A 23,926-nucleotide genomic window follows, 5' to 3' on the forward strand; every position below is an offset into this window, starting at 1 on the left:
GATAATGAAAGAGTTATGTTAATTTATGAGAACATACCCTTAGGGAGGATACATAATCTCGTATACATCTCTAGGGATGCTGAGGCATGAGAGTAGTAACAGCGAGTCTATGGAATTTAGCCTCTTGTATCTTCCCAGGACGCAGATACTCTCGTATCTCTGGTTGTGCTCCTCTTCCGCCCACTCGGCAGCTCTCTATCCTCTCGATCTATATCGGAATTTCCACACTGACTCGAAATAGTTTCCATTCCACACTCTACTTCGCTAAAGGGAGTTTGTGCGATCTTCCTTCGACCCAGTCTTATCGATGATCCGGTAAATTTATCGGCATTCGTTACCTTTTTTATGTTTATAGAACATATTTTTCTTTGATGCTTCGTTGCTCACATCACTCTGATAAAAAAATTTTTTTTTTCTATTATTTACTGCTCGACATTCAAAGTAAAAATTTTACGAGTAGAAATTTTCCTTTGATACGAATTAGTCGAAGCTTTTTCTTCTTTATCAATATTCATTTGTTTCACTCTCTTTCTTTCTTTTATTTTTGCTTTCAGAAACAAGTTATTCCCAAGAATCAGAGGCTTCATTCCGACGCTTGATATGGATGTGTGGATTCCCAATATCTTGATAATGGATCAAACTATTTCAGAAATTTGTGTCATAATTTCAAAAATGCGTCAACCTTGATGGCCTGACTGAGTTTCAAGCGATTCCGGTGGTTCAAAGGAGAAGAAAAAAATAGTAAAGACAGAGAAAAAGAATTTTTTTAGATTACTGTGAATTTTAAGGTAATTTTCAACAAAAGTATATTTTATTAATCAAAATAAAATAAATTTTATGTAATAAAGCAATGTAAATTATAAAAAAAAATTAGTTGTAACTCAATTTCGTCCATTATTTAGAAATTAAATTAAAAATTTTTAATGGAATTTATTGTTAAATTAAAGATTACTGTATCAAAAAAAAAAAAAAAAAAATTAATTGGTAAGAAATATTGTAGATCAAAAAAAATTATCTAGAAGAGAATTGGTTGTCTTGATTCGAAAATTCCTTGTCTCAAAATTCGCTCTCTTGCCTATTAACCTTTAAATGGTCGCAAAAATGTAAACGGTTAATCAAGTGACGTCGATAGTAATTTACTTGCAGCTCTGCCAAAGCGGGACATTTAAATTCAGAATATTTTTTTTTGTTTCTTTGAAAGAAGTGAACCGTTGCTATATTTAGACACGAAAAAAAATGGTAAAATTTAATGCTCAAGTATTTTTTATTTCCACTGCACAATATTATAATATATTTTCCAGTTCTTAAATAACATTTTATAATATTTTACGAAAAATAATTGAAATTATAAAATTAGCAGTACTAAAATTCCCAGAAAATTATCTTCCATTCTATAAGCCTTCGAATATAAAATATAATTCCAGTCCATGTATATTTCATTAAATGCAACATTTTATCGAATTTATTATTCGATAAATTATTCACAATTGCTACTAAAGAATTAAATATTTATTAATCCGCGGAAAGTAAATGTGTAAAATAAAAAAAGCAATTTACCGTTTCGAATATAAACAAATAAAAAAAAAAAAAAAAATTATTATAAATATACGTGCAAACTCGATTCAATAAAAAAAAAAAAAAAAAAAAAAAAAAAAGACAATTATTTATTTAGCATCTGCGAAATTTTTTTTTATTCAAATTTGATGTATGAAATGTACTTATAAGATGAATATGTTGTTGTCAGAATATTAACCGAAGAGGAAACAAATATATATTCTTGTCACGATAAAGATGAAGGGTATAATATAAAGTAAAGACGGAAAAGCTAACCCGGAGGCTAAGAACAGAGAATGGGAAAAAAACCTTCCGTTTGCATCCGTATAACACCTAGCACGTTCTCAAATATCTATAGAGATATTTTATTTGCAGCCGATAGAAAAAAAAAAAAAAAAAAAAAAGAAAAAAACGGTATGTATATTTGACCTACAATAACTAGGAGAAATTTCGATTGGAATAATTTTTTTTTTATGAAAATCTCAATAGCCACCTTCTGTCACATTTTTTTTATCCACCCCGATTGCAGGATGCAGATGAAACGAATTTTAATTTGCCCACTTTTATACAGCTAGTAGTCGGTTTTTTTTTTTCTATTTTAATGTTCGGAGAATCCAATTTTTGTATATATATATATATATATATATATATATATATATATATATATATATATATATATATATATATATATATATATATATATATATATATATATATATATAGGGAGGTTTTACAAATGAACTCGATGCACCGATCTTTGGGGATTTTAGTATCCAATATTCTTGGTGAGTCTTTACCGTTTAAATCCATTGAGATTTATATATTATATTATATTACATTACATTTCATAGAATATTCTTTATTGTGATATTGAAATGGATAGGTAAAGAAGTTGTCATTTTAAATTTCGAAGGGTTAATGAAAAAGGCTCCAAATGTTCGGAAGGAAGTGGAATTTTGGGCAGAAATTTTCCCCCATAAAATCATAAGAGAATAAATAATTTTGTAATTTGATCAAAAGATTTTTTAATTTTACGAGTTTTTAAAGAAAAATTATTCAAAAACTGAATAGCAATTGCCTAAGATTGTATTAGATAGCTTAACTGGTAGAGCGCTTGACGCGTACTCAAAAAGTCCGCGTTCGATTCCCGGTCTGGGCTGACCGCGTTATTTTTTCAATTACCGAAAACTATCACTAAATAAATTCTCTCTTTTTTTTTTTTTTTTTTTTTTTTTTTTTCATAAAAAAATTACTATTAAAATCGCTTAATCGTGACGAATTCATGTTAAAAGAAAAGTTGAGAAAAATCCATCAAATTTCTCGCCTTTTTAAGGAAAACTAACGATAGAACTAATATTTTTTAAAAATTGAGAATTTTGGTCTGTAAAAATTTCAAAAGTTTGTCAAATTCATATAAAAAGAGAATTTTAGTATTTTACTGAGTTTTAATTTTTGTGGTAAGAAAAAAAAATTAGAACTTTTGATAATTCAATAAAATTGAAAATCTTAGTTGTCCAAATTGTCAAAATTTTAAAATTGGCTCAAATTTTTTTTTTTTGATTTTAAAAAAAATTTTTTGTTATCTTGAAATTCAATTTTTATGAAGAAAAAATAACTTTTTACCTTTGATAGTTCAAAAAGATTGAAAATTTTTTATTATTCAAGCTCTCGAAATGTTAAAATTGTGTTAAATTTATTAATATACAATTTTTGGTACTTTTTAAAATATTTATTTTCAATAATTTTGAGAAAAAAAATATTTTTAGACAATTTAATAAAAATTAAAAATCTTTTTTAAACAAAGCCATCAATAATGATAAATAAAAATTTAATAATTTGAAATAAAAAATTCAATGCTCCGATGAATAATTCTATGAATAAACTCGATGAAAAATATTCCGATTAAAGACCGAGTGATAAGTTGCAGACAAAAAAAAAGTTGGTTTAAAAGCTCGAGCCATTGAAAAATCCGAGAATATCCTCATTGAATCCAGCGACGATTCGCACCTGACTCAAACCGTCATCTGGAGAAGAAGAAGCGTTCCTCATTGAAAGAAGACATTGAAAACTATGAAAAAGCAGCACTCATCCCCTTAAAAAACATTTACTTAAATGCAGAAAATAAAGCATTTACACATAATTTGCATCTACATATCTCAAGTAGGATCTTAACCGAGTTTTTTCCTCTCAAAAGTTAAGGACAGAGGAGGTAAAAGTATAATAATTGGAAGAGTAATCGCTTGAATTGTCACAGTTCAAGTCACCTCGACCGTGAAAAATTCCCTAACAATGAGGGATCCGTTAAATAAAAACAAAAGCATCAAACTCCGAGTAAAACGAGTTAAGCAGCTCCTGAATAAAAAATCTAAATTTTTGACGATAACCCAACCATTTTATTCTGCCGTATACAAGACACAAGACACTGGAAAAGCTTTTTTAACCATTTATTTCATACAAAAACACTCTCCAGGGAACGAGTGAAGATAATTAACAGCTATAAACTTTTTTTTACCTAATATACTTTTTAATAATCACATTTTTATATTCTTTAATTAAGATTATTATTACTAAGTGTACATATTTTTGCACTTTAGCCGCTGGATTACTTTTACAGAATAATTATCGTTTGTAAATTTTTTTTTTACCGAGAAAACTTTGCAGCAAGATATTGTGCAGAAGACTAACAAAGCCGATCAATTACGCTGAGAAAGATGGTTGGAATTTATGAAGCTATTAAAGTTTATAATTTTCAAAAATTGGAAAAATTTTTATGGCAATTTATTTCTCAAAAATTGATTCATTAGATTTTGATTTTTGTAAAAAACATCAAAAAAATTGTTTGTTTTGGTTTAACTCCGAAATTTTTAACAGTGTCTTCTTTTTTTTTTTTTTTTATTTAAGCAAATTATCTTTATTTGCTTGGAAAACTGCGTCGAACGCTGCAAGTCGCATCAAAATTAGTTCATTCGTTCAAAACATATCGTGATTTCAAATTTTAGAATTGTTTTGAACCAAGTTTCGGCTTTTGTACTGAGTGTAAACTTTTGAACCACATTCTAGGCTATGACCCTGAGTTCTAGACTTTTGAATTATGTTCTGAGCTTCAAAATCAAATTCTATACTTTTGAACCAAGTTCTAGACTTTTGAAATAAATTCTGAGCTTTCAACCCAAGTTCTAGACTTTTGAAGCAGGTTATAAATTTTTAAACCAAATTCTGGACTATCAATACAAGTTTTCGACTTTTAAAATAAATTTTGAACTTTTGAAATAAGTTATAGACTTTTGAAAAAAGTTCTGAGATTTTATGCCTGGTTTTGGACTTTTGGACCAGGTGCTGGACGTTTTGTACCAAGTTCTAGACTATTGAAACAAGTTCTGAGCTTTTGAACCAAGTTATAGATTTTTGAAACCAGTTATTATAAGCTTTTAAACCAAGTTCTGGATTTTTCAAGCAATTTTTGAGCTTTAAAACCTAATTTTGGATTTTAGTTCTAAGTTCTAGACTATTGAAACAAGTTTTGAGCTTTCAAACTTTATTCTAGATTTTTGTACGAAGTTCTGAGCTTTCTAAGCAGATTTTAGCTCTTGAAGTCAAGCTTTGTATTGCACCTGCTAGTTTTAAGACTTAGAAAATTCATAACAGTTATAAATGTGAGCTTCAAACGTCGAGACAGAAACATTTTTAAACATTTCAAGCTCAAACACAATGCAAGGTTCCTGGTCAAATTTTTTTGTTGGAATTTCCTCGACACTGCACTTGGAAAAAATTTCACTAAAGATAAATAATAAATTTCAATAAAGAGTCCATAGAAAGAAAATTTAATTCTCATAAACTTCACGATACATCGAATCGAATGAATGGACCAGAACGCCGGTGACAAAAGGATCAACGAAAGTAATAAAACAAAAAATACGCGTTTGAAATAAGTGATAAGCACTTTATTTATATAATTACATGGTAAAAGCGAAATAGTGAAATAATTATTTAATGACCTGTGATACATTACAGGAAGTATGCTGGAGTTAATAAAATGTAACTCATATCAAAGCTGCCAGGAGAAGAGAAAGAGCTGTTCATGTGTGTAAGTCTATGTATATTTATATGTTAGCTCGTGAGATAGATACTGATGTTAGTAGCCTGAAGCTATAATTACGTGGTCTGTAGGTCCTCGTATTCTCTTGACTCGTATACGCTCGTGGAAGTGAAGTGAGGGTATAAGTTTATATTCCACGAGCAGCCTCCACCTTCTGTTCGAATCGTTTCTGCTCCAACATTCGTCCTGGACCCTTGTCCGGTTTTACTCAGGATGTCCGCTGAAATACTGTCCATGTGTGTCAGTATTTGTATTTGTATTGGTCCCTTTGTGGAAGAGTGGATGCCCATCTCCATTATTCCCGGCAGTTGCTGTTACGTCGGAATTATTTATTGTTTTATTTGGCATTACAGTTAAAATCCGGAAAAAAAAATAGACAAAAATATTGCACGACAAAAAAAGGTAAGCTCGGAACAATGGAGGCGGAAAAAGTGTAGATTCATCTCGGTTGAGAATCTCGATGGCGAGTCGAGTATTTCGGTTCCGGGTTTCATTCATCACTTTGCTCTGCGTATGCTGGCTCTCTGACGGACAGTGATGTTTGTTTTGGAGCCTTATTTTAGGTATTTGTCACTGGACATCTGTTCAGTTCACTCCCGTTCAATTTCATTCTTATCGTTATGGTTTTGTTTTTAAGCCAAAACCAACTTTTTTAATTAACTATTTTTCGTTATTTAGTTTTTTAGTTGATTGCGGCTCATTTTTACTTGCCAGATATTTTTTTTTGGTATTTAAACTTTGTTTTTAGGTTAATTGGCTACAATTTCGGATTTGCACAACCATTTTGCCAACAATTCAACTGTTCTGGAGTTTAGTAACCTTTAAATGTCCTCAGAAATTCTGATTGGTTAATCAAATGACGTAATTAATCATTTACTTGCAGCTCCGCTAAAGCGGGAAATTCAAATTGAAAATATTCTTTTTGTCAATTAGATTATTTTTTCCTTAAAAAAAAAATAAACTATTAGAAAATATATTTTTTTATTTTATAAAATCAAATGACGTCATCGGTAGTTTACTTGCAGTGCTACCAAAGCGGCAAAATGAAACGTTAAAAATTTTTTTTTATTAATTAAATTATTAAAATTTAAATAGTGTTATTAATCTAATAACAAATTTATTTTGAAGAGAAACTGTTGTTTTGATGTGAAAATTTTTCTTCTTTAATTGTTTTGTAGCTCAATAACCTTAAAACACCTTTGGAAATTCTGATTGGTTAATCAAATGACGTCACTGATAATTTACTTGTAGCGCCAATTGCGCGGGAAATTCAAAATTTCAAAATTTTTGTTTTTCAGTCAGATCATTGTTTCTTGAAAAAATGATCTAATGATACATTTTTAGTAGATTTTATTGCACTCGTCCTCATAATTAATCTTTCGAAACATTTCACTATTTTTCGAAGAATTTCTTCGACGTTAGGAATGATAGCAATTCCAATTTTTCAAAAAATTCATACTATGACACTTTAGCTTGTTTTTCTTGAAATAGTTTCTGAACGGGATAATTTCTCGAGTTTTCGGAAAATACATTTGAAAGCCCATTGAATAAGGTTTAATTATAATGTTTACTTTTTTTTTTCTGGATTACATTTTAACTATTTTATCTATCTTTTTGATGAAATTTTACTATTGCATTCATTTTACCAATCATAAAAGTTTTCAGGTGCTCTGGGAAATTCATTTCCATTTCAGCTGCTCAACGTCTTTTTTTCTAACATTGTATTCGTAGATAATTATATATATAAAAAAAAAAAAAAATTAGATTGCTATAATTTAAAATAAAATTTTCTTCCCAAGTACACATTAATTTACCAAATTATCAAAGCGGATAATAATTAAGAATTCGTTATTCCACCCGGAATATATTCCAGCTTAGAGCGTGAAAAAAGACTGGGGATGAATAAAGATAAATTAGTATTCAAAGTATATTTTTTTCCGACAAGCGTAACAAGTATCAGACGAGGATAATTAATTTTTAACTTTTTACGTTCTCTGTTATATCTTCGCCTCGGGATTTAATTACTTCGCTACATACAGAAATATATAAGCTATACATGTATAGATATACATGCGAGGGAGATAGAAAAGCGGAGTGTAAGGCGTAAGAAAGGGGAAAGACAAATTACGATAAAGATGATAGAGAAAATGAATACGACGATAACCTTGAGATTTACACGATGTAACTGAGGTAGAAGCAATCGATATCATGACACGATTATCTACCCTCATTTTAGTGAGCAATAGTGCTGAGTTTCTTCGTCGTTTCTCATCCCATTGCTTGCTCTTTACTTTCGAGCTTTGTCCTGAATTCATTCTGTCCGAGCAATTTTCCAGAAACACTAAATATTGTTTTTCTATACTGAAAAAAAAATTTAGCTCATCTTTTGTCCAAGATATTTCGTGGAACTTTTTTTTTTTACTTTCCGCTTGGAAAAAGGAAAATTTCAAAAATTCGGGAGTTGTTGGTTTGGATCTGATTTAAGGATATTGAGTTTTTCATCGATGAATTTATGTTTAAACAAATTTTTAAATTAATCGGCTGTATAGTAAAAATTTTGTGTATTTACGTAAATGCACGAAAAAAAAAAAAAAAAAAAAAAAAAAAATGGAAAAATTACAGTTTCGAATTATAATTATTACAGATTTTATCAGAATTATATTAACGTATGTAATAATTACAATTTGAAACTGTAATTTTTTCATTTTTTTTTCCGTATATGGTCTGTGTTAAAAATTTTATTTTTTGTGTTAAAATAACACAAAGTGTGTTAAATTTAACACAGAAATTGTGTGTTAATTTTACACAATATTTTTAATTTTGCAATTCCTAAGTATTTTACAAAAATATTTGTTTTCATTTTTTTACGATAAATTTAAAATTTTGAAGCTTATTTATTTGAAACGTTATATAAATTTTTTCAGTTCAAAAACTGCGTTGAATGCCGCCAAAAAAATTAAAATCAATTTTTCTTCATTGCGTCAAAAAATTTTGTGTAAAAATTATTATGTTGAATTTATAACTTTTTTATGTATAATTTTAACACTTTTTTAAGTTAATTTTCTAAAATCAACACAAACATGTAAAAAAAAATTTTTTAATTGTGTAAATTTTTGAGCTCTGAATTTTCTGTAGAATTAGTCTAGACATTTTTTTTTATCGATGCTCGTCATTATCTAAAGATTTAAATTCTGTATTTCAAGCTGCAAATTAATACCTGATAATAAATATTTTTATCCCTAAAAAAAAAAAAAAGGGTAAATTAAATTCTTTCCTTGTCCATGCTTTTCTTCACTCTCATTCCCTCCAATTCTTTGGGACTGAAAAATTGATCATTTTTTTATGCCTGTTGGTTTTTATATGTAACAGTAAACTTTACCCGCGGGAAATGAACGTCGAGAGTTAAAGAGAAAGGGACAATCGACTGGGAGTATGAAATCAATGCAATAAAACACTTGATATGTGAATCCTGGGAATAGCCTGTTAAAAAATATCTATATAGATATAGATATAAATATATATATATATATATATATATATATATATATATATATATATATATATATATATATATATATATATATATGTATAATACACACGTGGATAATACATACATCGCGGACGGACATATATACATTTGGTTAACGCTTCCATCCTCCGTGTTACACCGAAGTACGAGCATCTCGACTACGCCGGTACGCTAGCTCATAGATCATTACAATATGATTTACATACTTATCATCTCGAGCGTGCATGATATGCATGATGCATTTACAATGAAAATACCTCTGAACATTATTATTACCATCGCTATTATTTTTTCCCAGCTAAAAAAGCTTTCAGATCATAAATATTTTAGAAAATCTACGAAAAGTTATTGTATTCTACAGGAAATTCTATTTTCAGTTTAAAAGAGCAATATGTTTTTCATTCACCTCTCTATAGTATATTACATACCTAGGCCAATAAAATAAGAAAAGTCTCAGATCACATGTAATTGTTGGCCGAGGCGAAGCTGAGGTTGACAAACATGTGGTCTGAGGCTTTACTTTTTACTGGCCAAGGTGTGTATACTATTTTTCTGCTCGACGTAGCCGGAATGTGGCAACTTCGTTTAGCACAGCGGCCAGAAAGTTGCCACTTTTCGGCCGGAGGGCAGAAAAAAGATTTTCCCGTTTAATTTTCTTTAACGTAAAATCAAGCTGGAAAACTTTTAAGATAATTTTTGTAATTACGTATGTTGATCTTTAAAAAGTTGCAAGATTTATGAAGAACAATTATTTTTAAAATTAATTGTTAAAATGTTTCAAAACTCTTTAAAATTGTTTTTTTTTGTTTTTTTGTGTTTTTTTTTTTGGCTAATTAAAAAATAAGAAAAAGAATTTTTGAAATCGATTAATTAGATCTAGAGATATTGATTCCGTACATCCGTACGTAACTCTGATTATGTACGGATCTAATTTCTGCACTAACTTTTGAACTAATTGTCCAATTGACTTCAAATTTTATAGAAATACTCTTTATTTAATACTATTTAGGGAGTAGAAAGATTTTTCCGAATTAGTTGATTAGTTTCCAAGATATTGAGTCCGTACATCTGTAGCTTCAATTATGTACGGATTGAATTTTTTTAATAACTTTTGAACTAATCGTCGTAATGATTTTAAATTTTGTAGAAATGATTAAATTTGAATCCTGTTAACGTAGAAGAAAGAATTTTCCAAATCAATTGATTAATTTCCAAGATATTGGCTTCGTTCATCAGCTTTAGACTATGTACGGATCAAATTTGTGCAATTACTCTTGAAGTTATCATCCAATTGACTCGTAATTTTATAAGCTAGTTTAATTTTAAGCCCCCTGAAAGTAGTCGAAAAAATTTTCAAAATTGGTCGATTAGTTTTCGAGATATTAACTCCGTACATCCGTACATTTAATTTTGTACGGATCGTATTTTCTCGATAACTTCTAAACTAATCGTCCGAATGATTTCAAATTTTGTGAGAAGCCGTAGCTCAAATTACTCTTGACTTTTCTGAATAATTTTTTTTTTATCCGTTGATAACTTTCCGAGATAAAAAATTATAAATATTTTTTTGGAAATTTCATTAATAATGAAAGAAGCCTAGGAGTTGATTTTTTGGTAATTTTTTTGAGCGTGTCATCATCAGTTAATACATGTCAGTATAATTTCTAAAAACTGATGAAAGTCACGATAAATATCCACAAAAATCCAACATATCACAAATAATATTTATAATCCAATTGATAAATCTGTCGGTGCTTGAATTCAAACTGATATTATCAATAATTAACAACATTACAATACGACACTTCAGTAATACCACGTCAAACTTCCCCAATTTCAATCGTTTTATATTGAAAAGGTTCTGCAGCCACTGAAACGTTAATCCAACAAAACAATAGTAATTAAAATGAAAATTAAAGCAAATGATTATTATTATTAATCATTCTATAAATACTGGATGAATTGATTAATGACGTAGCAATGTCGATACCCTGTCACGTAGGATGTATTCGATGGAATGAGGTGATTGTTAATACCAGGTAATATCCTCCCGGCTACAATAGCAATCCCAAGATATTGTTTCGCTCAGTAGCCGACGATTCCTCAGAAACTGTTAATTCAACGGGCTAGGAGGGATCAAATGATAAATGTTTGTCTCTGAGCCTCGTTTATTTTACTGCTGATATTGTTTTATAGTTTTATCATATTCTTTCGGTTCGTTCTTCTGGCATGGGACTCAAGATAATTATATTTACAATATAATGTATGTAATCTTGTCAAACCTGTTGCTACTGTACATTAATCGCCTCCTAGACGCCTAAGAGCCTTCACTACTAGAGTACTCGTGTACACAACAATAATCCTAGGTTTATATCCGATTAAATGAATTACAACACGCCGTTTATTTATCTTTGACTGAAACATTTGTCCGAATTTGTATCATAAATATTTATATTTACTAGCTCTCGGAACATTGCAACAGTAGCTTACTGTGAAGACCCTCGTACATCGATTTTTCAGTGGTTTGAGATTGTTAAATGTAAATCTTCAGAATTACATTTACTGATGATAGGCTAATGATTATTTAATATTATTTAACAGAATAGAATAGAAATCATTAACAATAACAATACCTCGTATCACAAGATTTAAACTTCTGTCATAATTTTATCGGATATTACCCCGAGAGCGCACTAAGAGAGTTTGTATACACGACGAAAAAAACATAGGGATTTTTCCTATTTTTCCCTTGTTAACATAGTAATTTTTCCAATGGTATTATTTTTTCTTTATTAACATGATAGAAATATCCATGTGACATAGGAAAAATTTATTTATGACATGAAATAAATTTTTTTTTTTTTTTTTTTTTTTTTCAATTGAAAAAAAATAGAAATCGAAAGAACGCCATTCTGAAATTTTCAGGATACTTGTAGAAAATGTCAAAGTTTCATATGAAAGAAAGAAAAAAGAAATTAAAAATGTTTATCATCGAGAAATTCGGAGTTTTTTCGGAAAATCTAAAAAATAACGATGAAGATAGGTTCGAATGATTTTTTTTTTCTATTTTTTTCCAAAAAGAACATTTAATAAAAAAAATTTTGAAAAAAAAAAAAAACGTCCCGATAAGTCAATTTTTGAAAAAGTTCTGGCAATTTAAGTCACACCGTCCATAATCTGCTGGATTTTTAATTTTTTTGAAATGTAAAGCAAAATTTGAAAAAAAATTTCCTCAAATTTTTTTTATCACAAACCGACTGTATATCACTGTTTTACTTTAAAATTATCTGAAATTGCTCGAATGAGAAAATTGTTATGTAAATTTGTAATTATTAAATTAAGTCACTAAATAAATTTTAGTGATAAATAAATTTTTCCAATGTCACATGGATATTTCTATCATGTTAATAAAGAAAAAATTCCCAAGTTAATATTGAAAAAATAGGAAAAATCCCTATGTTTTTTTTGCCGTTAATTTAAAGTCGTAAATATTTAGTCTTTAGTGCAATTTTAACATTTTTATTATCAAAGATAATTTATTTAAATATTCCCAGTTGATCTTAAAAATATCGCTAGATGGCGACACTCAAGATATCCTAAATTATTTAGACACAAAGGCAATAACCTCGTATCTCACTAAATTACATGTATTTAATTAATTAAATGTTTTTAGTATTTAATTTTCATTTTAACAATAAGAGAAAATTAATTTTATGCTTAAAAAAATCAAAAGCTCAAATTAAAAAAAATAAAAAATTTACAATGTTTTTTGTCTCTTTTAAAATGTTTAATCCTTCGGTATACGATTTTTTCTCTACTTTCTTCATAAAAATATACATAAATTATTTTTTGAACAGTCTTTTTACTAAAATTCGCTAAATTAATGCACTAAGTACTAAAAAATCATCAATTTAGCTTTGTAACGGTCAATTCTAGGATAAAAACCTTAAAAATGGCTTCTTGCTCGCCATTGGCTAATCAAATGATGTTATCAACTCATAATCTAACGTGATTGGTTAATCAAATCAGTTTGAAAGAGAATATGTCTCTAACGCCAACCGCGCGAAAATTTAAAATCCAAATTCAAACTTTCGTTGAAAAATACATGAGTTTCTATAAAAATTTATGGAATATGTTGTAAAATAATGAAAGTGTCATCACTGGTAATATTATTAATAACCTAACATCAGTCCGAACCAAGGCTTTGACAGATTCATTACTCGAGCGATAAATCTTACCGCCGATAGATGTGCCGCATAAAAATGTAAATTCGAGAAAAAATCAGAAATTCACTAACCCAGGAAAGTTTATCCTCGTTGGTGTCCAACTGGGAAACCAATCACGGTAATTTCAATCACGAATTCTAGAGTCGACAGTATCGAGTGCTGGACATGGATTGGTGGTTATCCGAGTTGTCGAGGATTCACGATATGGAAATGCGTAAAACTCTTGTTGGTGGATTGGTTTATCATACCGATCAATATATAAGCTTGAGCTTTACACTCTCATCGTATCCCAGGGCCTATCCTGTTTCTATTTCTATTTATATTCATCTCTGTTATATTCTGAACAATGTTGGTTGACCATTCATTTTCATATTACCATTGGTACCCTACGCTTCATGAATTTATGGAGTATCACACAACTCTCTGTGCGTGATGTCCAATACCTCTGTCCTCCTACTAAATGCATGCGATCTATTGTGTGTTAGATATTCTAGTTTCTGTTTAATGTTTAATGTAATATGTAATACGTAACAAGGCTATCATTTTGATACTATACGCTAGATTTATTATTTGATTAATATATACCATCATCGCAGTAACGAACTTAATCAGAATTATGGCTTTGAGAAATTAAAGACGTTTCAATTATTTCTTATAATTTAAAACTGAAGAAGCTTATGGCTTTTTTTTGTATTAAAAAAAATTGATTCAAGGAAAAAATTGTTAAGTCAAGAAAATCTCTTTGAAGGGCTTAAATCGTCTTGATTTGCGTAGTAAAGTTTTTGTACTAAAAAAATTTTTTTTTAACTAACGTAACTTTTACTTTATTTTAAACTACATTGTTTTAAATTAAAACGGAGAAATTTTTCAAAATTTTTACCAAATTAGTTGATTAGTTTCCAATTAAAGTACCAATTAAAGCTGGTTTAATTTTAAGCCCCCTGAAGGTAGTCGAAAGAATTTTCAAAATTGGTCGATTAGTTTTCGAGATATTAACTCCGTACATCCGTACATTTGATTTTGTACGGATCGTATTTTCTCGATATCTTCTAAACTAATCGTCCGAATGATTTCAAATTTTGTGACAAGCCGTAGCTTAGATTACTCTTGACTTTTCTGAATAATTTTTTGCAATCCGTCAATAATTTCTCGAGATAAAAAATTATAAATTCATTTAAATCCAAAAAATAACTTCAACTTTTCAAGTCTAAATTGCCCAAACAGTTCTAAGTATTAATTCAAATTCTCCAAATTCTTAGAATCTTGGAATTTCCAATTTTTATAATTTTCCAGCGATCCAAAAAATTTAACATTAGGAGTGTAGACTCCTAATCAACGAATCCAACAATCCAAAGCATTCTCACGGTCAAAACTTAGAACCGTTCTAATTCTTGCAACTAATCTAAGTATCCAAACAATTTATAGTTAGTCGAAATCTTTCGACTAACTATCTAAAATCTTCCAACTGTTTCCAAACTTCTAGGATAATCAATCATTCACACTCATCGCCTCAGCCTTAAAAACTGTATTAACATCACCCAAAGCAGTTGTCAACCAGCACTTGGAGTCCCATTAATATGACAACCTTAACACTTGTTTTCCACTTCCTCCAACAAAAAAAAAAAAGGTTACCCTAAAATTACCATCCGCCAGCTATCATTCTCGACGCATCATCATCATTATCATCCTCGACGGAAGTGGTCTAAATCAGTTAAATGAATGAAACGTCCCAACTAAATGAAACATATTTATAAAACTAAACTAAAACTAAAACTGTAATGTGCACGTGCGAACCCCAACATCTCGCGGTTTCTTGCGCACGCTCACCCCGCTCTGATATCCTATTGCTCAGGCACATCTGGCTCCGACTCCGCTCTTCAGAGTCGATCTCGCAGCAATCTAGTCTAGTGCGGGTTACTCTCAGACGAACAACCTTTTTATCTTCCCCGTCTTTGCACACTTTTAGTGGTAGTTCATTTCTATTGTCATTGTCATTAATCGTGTTCGCCACCAATTAATTGGTGATTTTTTTTCGTTTTCCACGTGATTGTGCTAAAAGTGACCGAGTAATAATTAATTAATTTGATCAATTAATTAGTGATAAAACGGAAATAATTTCTGTATTTTTTTGGAGTTTTAATATCTGGAACAACAGGAATTGAAGTTTTCTCTAATATCAAAGTGGGTCAGTGAAAAAAACTCTGTAGAAAAAGAATAGAAAAAAAAAAAAAAAAAAAAAAAAAAGAGTTGAGTGCAAGCTTTCTGATGATGAATTTAAAAGTTTTCCGTCTTTGAGTGAGCAATTAACGATTTGGAATATATTTTTGATTTAATAAAGTGTCTAGCTCTGCACTGCGTTGAGATATTATTTGTTTTTGGTGATAAATTTCGGGTCGAAAGGAAGTGAAAAATAGTAAAATAAGAAAAAGATAAAAGTGAAATATGAAAGCGTGCAGGCTGCTAGTGGATAGAAGCTTGAGCAAAAAGAAGAGATAAATAAAATATGAAACAATGGAAACGCTAGGAGTGAAGATATAATTCGTGAATGTAGATGTAGATTCAAGGGATGTGGATTTGGGGGTGTTAGATATAAGATATAAGATTTTCACATAAATCTCTCAGTGAGAGAAGAAAGTGGGACTGAAGCGTTACGTCAACTTTGTTTGAGCAAGCACACAAAGAGCAGGAAGTAACAGAAACTTTGAGGATTCTTCAGTGAACTTGGAACGTGTGTGAAATGTCGCGAAAAGTGTTGAGTTGGTGATAAATATTAGATTTATTGTCGGAAAGTGAACAAAAGACCGATTGGAGTCAAGGATTTTTGAGATGCTGATGATTTGAGGAACTGCCGGCTGTTCTACCTTGGAGGAAATTGTTGGGGAAGGAATGAGGCGGCAACGTGTCACGTAGGACAAGACCGTTTCACGGAGATGCCACGACCAGGAAGAAATATCGGCCCCGCCCTGGTCTTCCTGGTGGTTCACGCGATCGTCCTCGTCCAGGCTGGGGACCAAGGTAAATTATGAGTCGGGAGGTGGGACGCTTGCGGCCGTCGCTTCCGGCCGATTTTTGTAAGAAAAAGTGTGTGTGTGTGTGTGTGTGTGGTTAATATTTTTATTTATTTTTTTAACCTGAATAAAAGAGCAAAAATACCGAAAATTTGGAATAAAAGTCTTTGAGTATTAAATTAATGATAATTAAATTGAAAACAAAAAATAACCATGAAAAAAAAAATGGTCTGGAACCAAGCCGGGATTCAAACCCCGTCCTCTCGAGTTATATGTCAGGACGTCTACGCCTTAAGCTACCACTATTCAGTACACTCTTTTTAACGTCAATTTTTTCACGGTATAATTTAATGAATTTTTTTAAACAGATTTGCAAATTTAATTACACAAAAAAATTGTATTACGATACCAGCAATCCATAAAGCGCGGCAACACTAACGAAGTACCTCTACTAAATTACTAAATTTATTTAAATCCTATCCATGTTCCGAGTTAAAAAGATTAAATTATACAAAACTTAATGTCATTTTATTTTAATTTGCAAAACAAATATTTTTTAGCGAATTTCATAATCTCATATTAATCCAGAGCTCGTTAACATTAACAATACAATAATATACTTTTGTATTATATCACAGAGGAATATGGGAAGATTAAAAAAATATATGCAAGTTTTTATCCGTTTTAATGGTAGTATTATAACTCGGATTTAAAAATTGCAGGGCAAAACTCAAGTTGTTTCTGATAAGATTAATGGAGTATTTAAAATACTAAATCATACTCTGAGAAAGAAATAAATAAAAATTTTCCAGCCCTTAAATTTTTTACCGCGTACATCTCTGACACCTTTATAATGTGGCGGAGCTTTTTTTCCGCGATTTGGCACAGCGGTCTCTCCTTTTCCGGGTATACTTGTTTGGTAAACAAAATTCACAGCACGGTTGGATGATTTATTTTTTTACTCCAAAGGGGTTTTTGTTGTTTTGTTTGAAATTCTTTTTCCAGCAAAACAATATAGCGAATGTTTTTTAATTGGAAGCACTTTTGGCAGCTGTTAGCTTCGTTAAATTCGTCAAATTTTTTAAACTTTTTAATTGACCTTTTTTTTTTTTTTTGTGTAAAAATTTTTGTCGGTTCTGAATTTTTGATAAGTGAAAATGAAATTTAAAATGCTTTAGCTAATTAAACTTCCGAATTATTCCGCGGTAATTCAAGTGTAATTACAAGAAAATTATTTCTATGAATTAAATTATTTTCTTTAACAGTTAAATCTGTCAGCTGCTTCAGAAATCCTCAAACTTTTAGTTTGCTACGTTAAATTTAATTCTCCATGATTTTATAAATATACTTTTTTTTTTCTTGTAGAAATTTTTTAGAACTTTTGAATATGACGGGTGGGAGGATGATTTAATTTTTTCCTAGATCAATCATACACGCTCTCGAAATAGCTTTTAAAAATATTAGACCGTCGATTTCCGTCAAAAAATTCAATTTCCACTGCGGAGGTGTGACAAATTTTTTTTTTTTATTAAAGTTAAAATTTTTTACTGAAAATTTAATTGCAGTTTACGAAATCTGAGATTTTAAAAAAAAATTCTGAACAATCTCAAAATTTTTTTTGAAAAATTGAACAATCGAGAACTTGCGTTAATTTTTTATCACTTAAAATTAATAAATAAATAAAAGAATTATTTATTTAAAATTTATCGGATGATTTTTTTTTCGAGTAACAATTTTAATTTTTAAATAAATTATAAAAAATGGATAAATTTTGGCGTAAAGAAACAAATTATGATTGATTGTGACGTTATTATCTCCGTTAAAACGGAAAGCTGTCACTTCACAATTGTTTTAATTTTTTTTAACAAATAAATTATAGCATAAAAAAATTATTTAATTAATTAATTTTAATAAATTAAAAATGCAATTTTTTTTAAATAATTTTTTTTTTTTAAGAAAAAAAATTAAGATGAAAAATATGTGTTTCAAATTCATAATGCGATTGATCAAATATATCATAAGCATGAAAATATATGCAAATTCTAAAGTCAAGTGCGCGCTTGCGCGCGCAAATTAAATTCTAGGTTCATAAAATATTCGTTTATCTTCTTGTGTTAGATGGCATCATAATAAATATATTTTTTTACCTCACTGTAAGATGGCGTTGCGCACTGAGTATAATATGACGTCACTGGCTTTTAAATTAAAATTTTAGATAACAATAGTTTAAAAAATGAAAAACACGCTTTTATATAAAACGAAACTGAAAAGTAAATGAAGTGGGTAAAAATGAAGTCTGTTACAAAAATACAAACATACCGGTGAAAAAGACAATAAGAAGCTTGGAAAAATTATATTTTAATTAAATAAATTACTTGGGCAAAGAAATTTAAATACCTTTTTTTTCTTTTACTTTAATAATTCTTACTAATCTTTAAATAAATTAAAATAATTAAATTACAAAATTTGTAACTCTATTCTTGAACAATTCTAAATTCTGTAATTACTTCTTCGATAATTTACTTTTTATTTTTATTTTAGCATTAAAATAAATTTTACATTGCAAATTTTTATAAAAAATTTTTAATTCGTACTATCATAATTTTTTTTTTTAAATTGTTGTACTTTTAAGGAAGTACGAGCGCTTCGGCGGGGTGGCATTTATTTTTCTTTTCATTAATACACTTTAATTAGTCGGACAAAAATTTAAATTAAATTAAAACAACAATAAAAAAAAAAACTTTATAAAAAAATATATAGAAATTTAGGTACACATACAATTAAGTAAAGGAAAGAGAAATTATACTAACATAGATTAAACTACATGAACTAACATTAAAATAAATTGTAAAAAGTGTAAACTTCAAATACTAGAAATAAAAGACTTTTTTATTTTATTTTATTTTATTTTAATTAGTCGGACAAGTGTAAATTTTTTTGAATTAAATTTATCACTAATATATTTACTTTCATTTATAAATTTTTTAAAAATATTCACCGACAGTTTTAGGAGAAAAATACAGAAATGTATTAATATTTAGAGATTACCCCATAAGACCAATGTTAAATTGCTCAACTTTAAAGTTAATTATTTACTTAAATGAATGGACAATCTGTTTTAAATTTTCGAAATTTATTTAGAAATATTTAAATTTCATATTAAAAAAAAAATCAAGCCTTTTAAAAATATTTACTACTTTAAAATTATTGATAAAAAATGGAAGTTTTAATTCGAGAATTTTAAATCGAAAAAATTTTTTTTAAGTAAATTTATTAACTAATTAGAACAAAAACGAACAACAGTTGATTAATTACAACTATTCAACCCACAATAACAACCCGGTAATATGTGCTCATTATTTCGATGCAATAATATTTGAAAAGCTAAAAATATCTCATAACTACATGAAATTTCTTACACATACCCAAAACATGTTAATTAAAGTCAGCATTCCATACATCCACTTTTCAATACGTTCTATCCAATTTCATCCACATGTTCCTCGAAATATTAATGAAAACGCACGTAAAGTTAATTAAATACCGGAGCCCGCAATTATCTTTAATCAAAATGAAATGGAACAAAATATCGTTAATGTTAATGACATAAAAAAAAAAATAAATAAATAAAATAAAATTATTGTTTTAACATTGCGCATAATAAATTAAATTTCCGTAACAAAGAACAACGATGAAATTGTTCGTAAAAAAAGTTTCTGAATTATCGGAAAAATTTATATTCTATCCCGCTGAGAATGACAATCCAATTAATGTAGTTATGAATGGTAAAAAATTATAAAAAGAAATCGGAAAAGAAAAAAAAAAATGAGAGTGCATATATTTCTGGAAAGCACAGTTCTAAGAGTTCAAAGAAGTTATTGACAATGTGGCTTAAAGAAGCAGGAACCTGGTCCTTGAATAAGAATTTATGCAAAAGGATGTTGAGCAGAGATGGCAAAGCAAAAAGTCGGTTATTATTATTATTATTATTATTATTATTATTATTATTATTATTATTATTATTATTATCATGCAAATCTCAAAATAAGACACTCGTATATTCACAAAAAGTATTGTACATTATATTATACGAGCATTGTGAATCTATAGCATGCGATATGTAATAACGTATGCATAACTAAACTATTGCTGGAGTATAACGTATCATATTTCTGAAGGAATGCCTAGCTGCGTACTGGCCAAAATTATATTGAAAAAATAATATACTACTTTAATAAAAAATATGGGTACAAATTACTAGTTTTAAATTGCAATTTTAAAACGCCATTTATTTAAAATCGCTATTTATTTATTTTTTTTTTAAATAAAATCCACGTGAAAAAATGTAACGCAACCAAGCAAATAAGAGATAAAAATACGTTTTCCATCTTACTGACAAACTAAATACATTTCCTAATTTTTTTATTTTTCTAAACTTTAATAAGATTTATCATACAAACTTTTCGCTTTGATAGTCAAGTCATTATTTTTATTTTTGTTTCGTATTTTTATTTTGTAAATATCATATTTATACTTTAATTAATTATTCAAATATTTAATCTAAAAATTCCTAGGATTGTTTAACGAGACCCAGCGTATGGAAAATTTCCACATAATTGTTGCTTTTAAACGCCAATAAATTTTCTAGGATTATTAACTTTTTTTTTAAACATCATGTTATCTTACGAATTTATCGATTTGGCTTAATAATAAATTAACATTCGGCTGTTAATTTTTAAGTTATCAAATACTTAAACGTGTAAATGATGAATATTTAAACAGTTTAGATGAATAAATAAGAATTAAAATAGAAAAAAGTTTGGAAAATTTTTTTTGCTGTACGATCATTTTTTTTCGGAGTTACAGCTCGTTAAAAACCACCAAAATATTTAGGAATTTATTTTATATTCCTTAATTTTTGTGACTAGTGTATCAGAGGCTAAAAAATTATTAAATGCATTTAAATGTACTCATGTTAATATTAATTTCTCAAATATTCCAATAGCGTTTCGACATTAAATTCAAATTAATAAATTTTTTAATAAAAATCACTATATTTTTTTTTTTCTGTGTTAAATTTTATAATTTATCAACCCTTACATTGAGAAAACAGTTCATTTAAATTAGTATATAGCTTTTAAGGATCACTCAGTTTCGGGCCGCTCTATTTTAATTAAAAATCACCAGAAGATGGCGTGACCGTCTTCTTCTATTATATACAGTGTCTCTCTATAAATATATAGATGAACTTAATACTAAAAGGTGCACAATACACGCTCAAATGCTTCGCTTTAACCTAAATTTTTTAACTTTGAAAATAATAACTTTACTAGAATTCAAATTTGCGCGCGCATGAATTTAAGATTTGCATATATTTTTATGCTTTGATATATTTGACCAATCACGTTACGAATAGTTTGCTTACATGATATATTTTCATATTTTTCATCTAAATTATATAACTTTATTATTATTATTATATTATTATAGATTATTTCATCGTTCTTTTGGTTGCAATTTTATTCAAAATAAAAATTCAATTATTTATTTGTTATCCATTTAAATGAACTGTTATTCAGTATTTTATTAATTAAATTATTAATTAAATTTAAAAAGTTGTTTTACTAAATTTTAAACTCAAGCCCAGCAATTGAAATCTATTTTAATCAAATAAAAAATAAATTGTTGAGTTTAAATTTTTTAACGTGCACAAAAATCGTTAAAATTGTTACGTAAAATTTTTATCTGCAAAAAAAAAAAAAATAATAATCTTTACTCATAAATAATTCTCACACTCGGCGATCTCGACACCTTTTATCAGCTGTAAATAACACGGATATTAAATTAGCAAACTATTCTATTCTATTTTCAATTTGGGTAAATTATTTACAGCCGTGGAATCGATGAGGAAAAAAAAATATCCGAAATTACCTTGTAGAACTAGGTGGTAACTACTCAAACCGAGTAGTTGCGTACGGTTAAATTAGATGAATTGAATTTGATTCGTATCCTGAAGCTTGATGTAAAACAACCTAGACATGGAACCTGTTTTATTTGGGATCGTGCGACACATGTTCAAAGGGAAAATGTCAATATTTGTAAGCGAAAATCACATCACGGTGCGCCTTGTAAACCATCCATACCTTCATCCATCCATCCATCCATACATACATACATACATACATACAAATGTCTTTATTATATAGTTATATAGTTAAATGTGACCATGCACCGAGGTTTGTCACGAATCACGTGATTCTAAACGTGAGCTCGCGTATATTCTGGTGGCTTTAACAAATTCATAGCTTCGGCCCATACGGAGCTTGAGATTCCTTCAGAAAATAAAATTGTGTCATATATGATTATGATAGTTTAGTTATGCATACTGCTATTACATATCACAATCTCAACGGATGAACAGTGCTTGGATAATGCAATATATAATCCCACGGAGAAAATAAGTCTTGAAACTTTTTTACGAATTTATTTATTTATTTATTTAAATAGAGGCCCAATGGCAAATGCCATTGACCAGAGGGCCACTAAGTAAATTTTTATTGACAACAGATAAAATATTATATACATAAACTAGCTGTTACCCACCCGCTTTGCCGGGTATTTTATATAATAGTATTTTTAGATCTAAACTTGAAATTTAATTAGAGTATTGTTTTGACTTTCACAAATTCTAAATTTCATCGAATTAGCATGTACCTTTTATCCATGTAATTATTCCAGCTAATATTCATTGTAACTTTCAATGTGCAATCATTATAATGTTTGCGTGGCTTTTTTTCAAAAATGAATAATAATTGACACAAAGAAAAAAATTTTTAATGTTAACACCGACCTTCGCAAACCCATGTGAGATGAGCTATCGTAAAATTTGCCCATAGACTTTTTCTACATATCTTACAGAAGATTCCTACCAAATTTGGAGTCAATAGGAGCTATAGTTTAAAAACGGGAATTTTTCATTGTTAACGCCCCCCGCAACCCCCCTTGTGGGTGGAATTTTGTAAAATCCGTTCTTAGCTGACCTCTACTCGGTGAAAGGAAGATTCTTGCCAAATTTCAAGTCTCTAGGTCTTATAGTTCCAGAGACATCGTGATGATTTTACAGTTTACTTTTTTCCGTGAAGGATTCGAATGAAAATCGAGTCTAAAAATAGCAATTTTCAAAAGTTACAGGGTTTTCACGGCCATTAACTCTAGTGAAATTCGATAATAAATCATCGAATCACCCATTTTATAAAAAAATCTTTATTTATCGATTTGCGAATAAGTGTATTAACTCTCTCAAAATTCAATAAAAAATTATCCAATCCCAAGTACGGTCATAACTTTAACGTCCAATTAATTTGACGAGTGTCATTAAATTCCGATAAATATTTTTTATTAGACAGACAGCGGAGCCTGTAAGTTTTTAATGGGACAATCGAGTTTTGAGTAGCATTTGGCAATATCTGATAGCCAAGAGCCGTAAAAAGAAACCCCGAGTCCATAAGAAAAA

The 23,926-nt window shown here is 28.8% G+C and overlaps 1 protein-coding gene across 1 annotated transcript in view; it reads left to right on the top strand.

The window, feature by feature from the left end:
• The first annotated feature begins 15,114 nt into the window (after positions 1-15,114).
• Positions 15,115-23,926, top strand: part of LOC141527269 (alkaline phosphatase) — a 64,664-nt gene continuing 55,852 nt past the window's right edge. The window contains exon 1 of the mRNA XM_074243041.1: positions 15,115-16,420. Coding sequence (XP_074099142.1) covers positions 16,336-16,420 — 85 coding nt within the window. The 5' untranslated portion in view covers positions 15,115-16,335. The remainder of the gene's footprint in view (positions 16,421-23,926) is intronic.

Source organism: Cotesia typhae, unplaced genomic scaffold, assembly GCF_013202065.1.
Source record: "Cotesia typhae breed Kobodo isofemale line unplaced genomic scaffold, CoteBio_Ctyphae contig_10, whole genome shotgun sequence".
Taxonomy (NCBI): domain Eukaryota; kingdom Metazoa; phylum Arthropoda; class Insecta; order Hymenoptera; family Braconidae; genus Cotesia; species Cotesia typhae.